The 7,464-nt window shown below is 40.3% G+C and overlaps 1 protein-coding gene across 5 annotated transcripts in view; it reads left to right on the plus strand.

Moving 5' to 3' along the window:
* gnas (GNAS complex locus) overlaps positions 1–7,464 on the plus strand; it is a 37,677-nt gene that overhangs the window by 27,521 nt on the left and 2,692 nt on the right. For all 5 annotated transcript variants that reach the window (XM_013910833.1, XM_013910830.1, XM_013910834.1 and 2 more), the window contains 6 exons: positions 1,863–1,960; positions 6,152–6,206; positions 6,511–6,584; positions 6,726–6,784; positions 6,876–6,996; positions 7,299–7,429. In XM_013910833.1, the coding sequence (XP_013766287.1) occupies positions 1,863–1,960; positions 6,152–6,206; positions 6,511–6,584; positions 6,726–6,784; positions 6,876–6,996; positions 7,299–7,429 (538 nt within the window). The remainder of the gene's footprint in view (positions 1–1,862; positions 1,961–6,151; positions 6,207–6,510; positions 6,585–6,725; positions 6,785–6,875; positions 6,997–7,298; positions 7,430–7,464) is intronic.

Here is a 7,464-nt window from a genome sequence, read left to right on the forward strand (position 1 = left end):
GAGCTACATGGCATGGGTTTCCAAGGCTGAACAGCTCGTGTAGGTGACTCAATACCTTTGTTCCTGTAGTGTAGGAGAAACCAGATATATTTGACCTGCATTTGTTTAGTTTATAGATGAGCTAAAAATGGCTCTGCACATAGAAAATACCTTTTGAGTCACTGCAGTTGGTCTGCTCTTAATTCCCCCCCCCAACTTTTTTGTTTTCATTAAATGAGTGCATCAAATTTGATTTTTTTTTTCTTAGTTTGGCAACTAGCTGCAGTTATTGATCAAACAGTCACATATTTCATATCGCAATCTAGTGATGCCTAGAAATCTGCAGTAAGAGAAGCAGCATCTCTCATATTAAATGTCAATATCACAGCACAGATGCTGGTATTTAAAAAAAATGTAAATGAGCAATATAATGAATTTGGCTGTAATGAAGGAGAATATACAATATGTGTTTAGAGAGGGCATCTAAATCGGCAGGAAAAACTAGTTGTGCTGTTTGTGTTAAGTTATTTTGGGGTGATATGTCAGCAATAACAGGTGTTACCACCTTACAGCCACAAGTAAATTTCAGTAGCTTCAGTGCGTATAGCTACACACACACACACACACACACACGGGGAACACGCTGTTGTACATGAGGAAAACCTCCCTGATCAGGAATGTGGAGACACAGGGTTTTGTCAAAATGCTCAACAGTGTGCTCATAGGGATTGGAAGACTCTAAGGAAATCAAACTTGTTCCTTTTTAAATCTAGGAGCAGAGTCACCTGACTAATGGCCATGTTTCTGTGACATTGATGAGAGGTTCAGGAGCAGCAGACCGAATGATCCATTTTTAAAAACTGTGCTAAATATGTATTGCGTGTTTTTTAAGGATGAAGGGTTTGGATGCTGCAGTTATAAATGGTCCTTTTTATAGCAATGATTCTCATAGTGTTGCCACTTCATTTCGTAAAATCTACTGTAAGCCTGAGCAACAGTTCAAACATCAACTCCACCTTCACAAAGCTTGCACACTTTCAGTTTTTGATGTTATTAAAGAAGCGACAAGTAGCTTTGTTACTGGCTTCACATAGTGGCTGGTGGTGTACCAGAGTGCTTGACATTGCCTAATGTTTCTTCATGTATGTTAATGGAGTGGACAAAATATTGGGAACATGCCGTGCAATGCAATCCAGCACACCACCAGCCACCATGAAGCCAGTTAAGAAGCATGCATGTACAATGCTCCGGACAGTTCAAGTCAGGTTTAACGGGTGTGCTCAAAGTGGTCAGTGAGTGACACACAGAGGTGGTGTTGTTGCTGTTGTTTCTGCAACTTTTTACTTCCTTAAAATGAAATCGGCAAAGGTGTTAAGAGTGCAAAAAAGATAAATGCTTCATTGATTTGATATCTGCATGTCACAAAGTCTCTGTCTGCTGTGAGGAATCTGCACCCTTATTTACCTTTTTAAAGATGTGCACACAGACATCGCCCAGGCACAACGTACACTGCATATGGTGTCAACAGAAACGCTGAGCAGGAGGTGCCCTCACATACACATCATGGACAACAGACAGCCCTGTACTTTTTCTTCCCCCCCCTCTGTTTCATGTCATGTTCAGTGTAACATGCACAAGGAATACACACAATCGCCTACTTTGAAACATGTTTAAGCACATGAGCTGTTGCTCAATCCTGTTTAATCATGCAGTGGTTCTAATGTTGTCTCGCATTTCCACTGCAGTGACACAGAACTTGTTTTTTGTAATTTCATGATAAGCATGATTACTGACAATGTCCAACTTTTGCTGATGCTTCAATTCTCCTGTTCTGCCTGTATGATTCATCTTCTCTGCCCCCCCCCAAATCTTCTTGTTCTCAGGAGTTTTACGATCACGCAAAGACACTGTGGCAAGACGAAGGTGTCCGGGCTTGCTATGAGAGATCCAATGAGTACCAGCTAATCGACTGTGCACAGTAGTAAGTAACTTAAGTTCAACTTCATGGTGACGTGATTTATAAATGTGAGGATTCTGTGAGGGATAACTTCTAGTTTTTATTGATACTGTGCATGTGGTGCCATTTTGTGTGGTTATCTTATAGTTGGTGTAGTTTGCATACAAAGGGATTTCGCATTGGGGTTGTTTTAATTGTCATTTTTTTATTTATTGTTTTGTTTGCTTTGAGTTACAGAAGCTTATTACTAGTAATCTGAGGCAAATGTTGTGTACTTGGGGCATCCTAGAAGTTGCATAGCAGAGCGGCTCCTTTCAGTTTGAGATGGTGTCAGGTCCTGCTGGAAGCCGGTTACAAGCAGGATGAACAGTTGCATTATTGACAAAGAAGTAGAGACTAAAGTATGTTTTCGTATTTGTTCTAATACTTCCGGTTTTATGACTAAAGCATAAGTAGGGTGAAATCTGGGGTAGACATGCTCATCCTGATCCCAGCATGTGCGCTACTAAGCGGTTTCATGTCAGGTAAGGCATACTAGTTGGGTTTTTTCAATTCATGACTCCTATATGGCAATGAGACCATGTATTATAGAAAAGTGCATTTTCCCTTAAATCTGGCTAAATTATTTCCTTAGATTAAATGACAACTAAGGACTCAAAACTAGATGATAGCAATGTGAGCCCTAGCCTCGTCAATCCGGTTGTTAAGTGATGATGTATGAACCCTGCTTCCAGGTCCAAACTACTCTGCGTTTATTAAGGCTGTTTTTGGTTTGGGTTTTGGTTTGTATCTTGTTCAATGTCATCTGAGCAAGCCCCCCAAAACAAAAAATTCAGTGATCACTGTCGACCTCTGTCACTTTTATTACCACTATTCATTTTTAAAGCTCAGCTTTTAAAACCTTATGATGTAACTAAAGCCCCATGCAGTAGTATATTAATGACCAACCTCATATTTTGAATGGATTATCTCAGTTGTTCTCCTGACTGAAGTTTAGTCTGTTTACAGCTTCCTGATATGCAATTGCATTTATCCCTAACCATCGGGAACCATCACATGATCTTCCATTGAGTGGAAAAAAGTTGGCATTCATCTTCCAACTTTAGTGTACTAATGTGTTTATATTATGCAAACCATAGCTGTGTAGCTAGCAGTGACATAGAACAACATTATATACCAGCTAGCCCAACTTCAGTAACCCTGCAAACATCGTTGTTTAGTTTTCTGTCTTCATTTTTGTCGGCTGTGATAGCAGAGCTGTAAGTTTTAATTTTTTCAGAAATCTCAATCAGATCATGGTTCCATCTGTAGCTCCCTGCTAGCTCTATTATGGTGAATGCCTGGATGTTAAACCTAATTGTTACACCTGGTAGAGCAGTCACATTGATCATTTTATTAAAGAGGAAAGAATTTAGGCAAAATTGTAACTCTGTGATGCTGCTATATTTGTCTAAAGTGTAGCTTGGACCCAGAAACGGCTAATAATATCAGACTTAAAGACCGGATAGTATGAATGCTCTAGCTCCCTAAGAGATTGCCAAAAAATCTACTCGTTAGGGAAGCACTATGCACCCTACATAATATTAACTGTGCTTTAAAAACAAAAAACTAAATGCAATGAGATCCAGAGTTTATTTCCCATCAAGAGGAGAAAGCTCATAGGTAATATCGGCATATACCACCTCTACATACAGTTATGGACTTCACTACTGTAACCGGTGCTCATACTCGAGTTTATGAGATGAACAACTCAACCAAATGTTTTGACTTGACTGTGACATGTTTGTTTTGAGTCTTAACAAAGACTTGATTCTGTTTTTCTGAACCCTTCTCCATACCCTCACCACACACTGCATGTTTTCAACAACACACACTGACTCAAAGTTGAGGAAAAGAGGTAAAGTAGCTAGTCTATAAACAAAGTTGCATGAAGCTCTAATTTAAAATCAACCCAGCAGATAGAAACGCCCTCCTTCTTTTTCCCTTTAATTTTCCCAATGTGCGGGCACCAACGCACCCTTACACATGTAAATGACGAGTGTGGTCGTATGTAAAAATGCTGGCATGCAATTGTGTAGTGGAGAAGATTAGATTTGACGATGCTGATTCAGTGCATTAATGAGGGAAAACTAGCTAGAAATCATCTCGATTAGGAGTAAGTCCGACAATATCAAAGCTCTTCAGCATAAAGGGAACTGAGTCTCTTGCTGAATTAAGACGGATACAGTGCATCACTATTATTAAAACAGCTTAGTCTTCGAGTGGTGTTTCTAAACATGCAGTTTTCATGTCCTGGTAAACACTGAAATAAAACTTAAAGGGTCATATTTTTGGGATACATTAAATACCTGCGGACTTCTAAAAATCACTGACGAGACTTGGAGCACTCTGCATCTGCTACAAATAAAAACAGCAAAGTTATCATGACCTGTCAGGAGTATGGAGTCATCCTAACAAAGGTGGATGACTTTTAAAAGGGAGCTGAGACAGGAGTCACTGGTTGAAATCTTAAAATCTAGATGTGCATATGTTAAGTGATTAACATATGCACATCTAGATCCTAAATGTATTTTTTATGGGTCAGAGTTGTCCAGTTTATATTTTTTTCCAAACAAAAGCAGGTAAAACCACAAAGAAAATGTATAGTGAAGGAGTCGTGTAACAGCTGCAGTTTGCAGGGTTTGGGAGCAAACATGGCGGAGGCTGAGTCATCTACAGATCAGAGGATGCTTGGGGGGGGGGGGGGTGATGTTTGAGGAGGATACCTTCGCTGCTCAGCTCTTGACTATGACCCTGTAGTCTCGACTGTTTTTTTTTTAATTTATTTTTTTATATACACTAATAAATCCATCCTGGTGAATAATGCATCCGGTCATTGAGAACTTTAGATCGGTTTGATCTTTAAAAAGTTGATTTCCTCACTCAAGTGGTACAGTCCAGTCTGTGATCCCACCACCTCCCTCCTTGCACACAACACAAACTCATCCTGCTCTTTCTTTTCTTCTCTCCTCCTTTTTTTTTTTTTTTTTTTCTCCCCCTTTCTCCATCAGTCTGTCTTCTTTCTGGTGCTACTCCAGCTGCACAAGATTGGGTGCTGATAGACTATTAATAGTGCCTGTGGTTGGGTCTCCATGGTAACCGTGCTGCAGGCCAGGGGGCTGGGGAGCTATTTTTGAAATCTGCTCTGTAATGTCAGACAGACGCCACTACACCTTCATTCTGTCTCTCTCCTTCTGTTTCTTTACCTCTTCCACTCTTGTGTGTGCTCTCATCTTTCCTTCTGGACACTTTTTTTTTTTTTCTTCTCCTCTCTCTTTCTTTCTTCCCTCTCCGGATGGGGCTGGTGGTTGCTTGGACCTTCAAAGAATCCCAAAGATTCTCTCACTGTCCACTTCCTCTTCCTGTTTCTTAGTTCATCCATGTCTTCCATGATATATTGATGACCTCCTGTCATTGGCAAGATGTTTGAATGCTGCCTGCGGCTTGTTCTGATCTTTAACATAGCACTTCTTGGTCATCTTTTTACTCAAATGTGAAATAATTGCAGATGTTGCAGGAGGCCCACCTTCTCTTGCAAATGAGGAAAAAGCTACATTAAATACTGTACATATTAAAACTACCGAATGCACTGCACTCTTCTCCATAAGATCTTAGTTTCCTCAAGCTGGGTGTAACCTGAATCTATAGGCTTCTGCCCTTTGAGTTGTCATGATCACTTGTAGCTATGCTCACTCCCTGCTTTCACATTGACGCATTTTGGCATACTGGACAACAGCTTCAGTGTTTTCCCTTCATATTGAGTGAGCAGTGAGGATGCTTCTACCTTCAAGGTCATCTGCTGTAGAAAAATACAATTAAATTCAAAAGTTGGTTTTATTGGTATCTCTCTCTATTGGAGACTTTAAGTCTCAGTCAGTATGTCGGGCTCAAAACCACATGGACAGCCTCTCTGGCAAACTGGTTTTGTATTTCATATAATACCACAGCTGTGGCGATGTACCTGAGAGATGATACTTAAGTGTTGCTGGAGGAAAAAGTGCACAGTCATGCCTGGTATTATACCAGTGTTGGTTTTCTTTATTTATTTTTTATTTTTCTCTCATTTGACTCCTTGAGCACACCTGTACAAGTCTTACAAATATGAAACCACTGTGTGGTCTATAGTATTACTTCGGTAACTGTTCTCTTGCCTTTTTGTGTCTCTCGTCTTTTCAGCTTTCTAGACAAGATCGACATTGTGAAACAGAGTGACTACACTCCAACAGATCAGGTGGGTCAACTTCTTCCACTACAAAGTTAATAATATCCTACATTTAACTATACAACAATTTCCCCTGAATAGTATTTTATGAGGAAGGGACTTTAACATTTTGGTCCCTGTCACATATTAAAGTTTTTGCTCCTTTGGTGCCAAACTCAAATGTGTTATCCTCTTATTTTTCACTTTGAAATTCAGTATATTGTCCAAATATTCCATATGTTGGATTTGTATCGTGTGAGTGTTTCTCCAGGTTTGTCACTCTAATCTGGCACATAAAAGCCTTGTTGTTACATTTGTCACTCCTGTTCACCAGGATTTGCTGAGGTGCAGAGTACTGACTTCAGGGATCTTTGAGACGAGATTCCAAGTGGACAAAGTTAATTTCCAGTAAGTAAAAAGGGTGAAGAGTAACAGTTTCTTTCAAAGGTAATCTACAGTGTCTGAGGATATAAACACAAATCAGCTGTACATATACATTTTCTCCACATGATGGCAGCATTTTCCATGTTTACATTTATATCTGTACAGTATGTTTGATGTTGGCGGTCAAAGGGATGAGCGCAGGAAATGGATTCAGTGCTTTAATGGTAAGTGGTGTTTATTTCCTCTCACTTCCCTTGACTCGTATCCTTTTCTCTCACGGTGTCTGATTTATCTCCGTTCCTCCCTCTTCCTCAGACGTAACAGCCATCATCTTTGTGGTGGCCAGTAGCAGTTACAACATGGTGATCCGAGAGGACAATCAGACCAACCGTTTACAGGAGGCCCTCAACCTCTTCAAGAATATCTGGAACAACAGGTGAGGAAAGACGCCAAACCTGTCATCCTGTGGACTTGTGGTTTGTTTTGTATTGAATCCCGAGATTAAGTTGACAGCATAGGAAATCAGAAAGCCTTCGCAGCACTTCAGCCTCTCAAGGGTAGGCAAGTTATTTATCAAACATGGTTTCGAAGCTAGAACACTTTGAGCAAGTCCTAAGGGAACTGTTATCTGCTGGCCCCTGTTATGGCTTATTTTGGCTGAGTGAACTTTGTCTTTTCACACTTGGAAACAGTTTTATATTTCAGTGTGATCTTATTTCAGTCTCTCGTCTTCCTCAGGTGGCTGCGGACCATTTCTGTCATCTTGTTCCTAAATAAACAGGACCTGCTTGCAGAGAAGGTGTTGGCAGGGAAGTCCAAAATCGAAGAATACTTCCCAGAATTTGCTCGCTACACCACACCTGATGATGGTGAGCTGCCTTATTACAGCATCTGATTTTGAGCT

The sequence above is a fragment of the Pundamilia nyererei genome, unplaced genomic scaffold (genome assembly GCF_000239375.1).
Source record: "Pundamilia nyererei isolate P.nyererei 1_Seehausen unplaced genomic scaffold, PunNye1.0 scaffold00049, whole genome shotgun sequence".
Taxonomy (NCBI): domain Eukaryota; kingdom Metazoa; phylum Chordata; class Actinopteri; order Cichliformes; family Cichlidae; genus Pundamilia; species Pundamilia nyererei.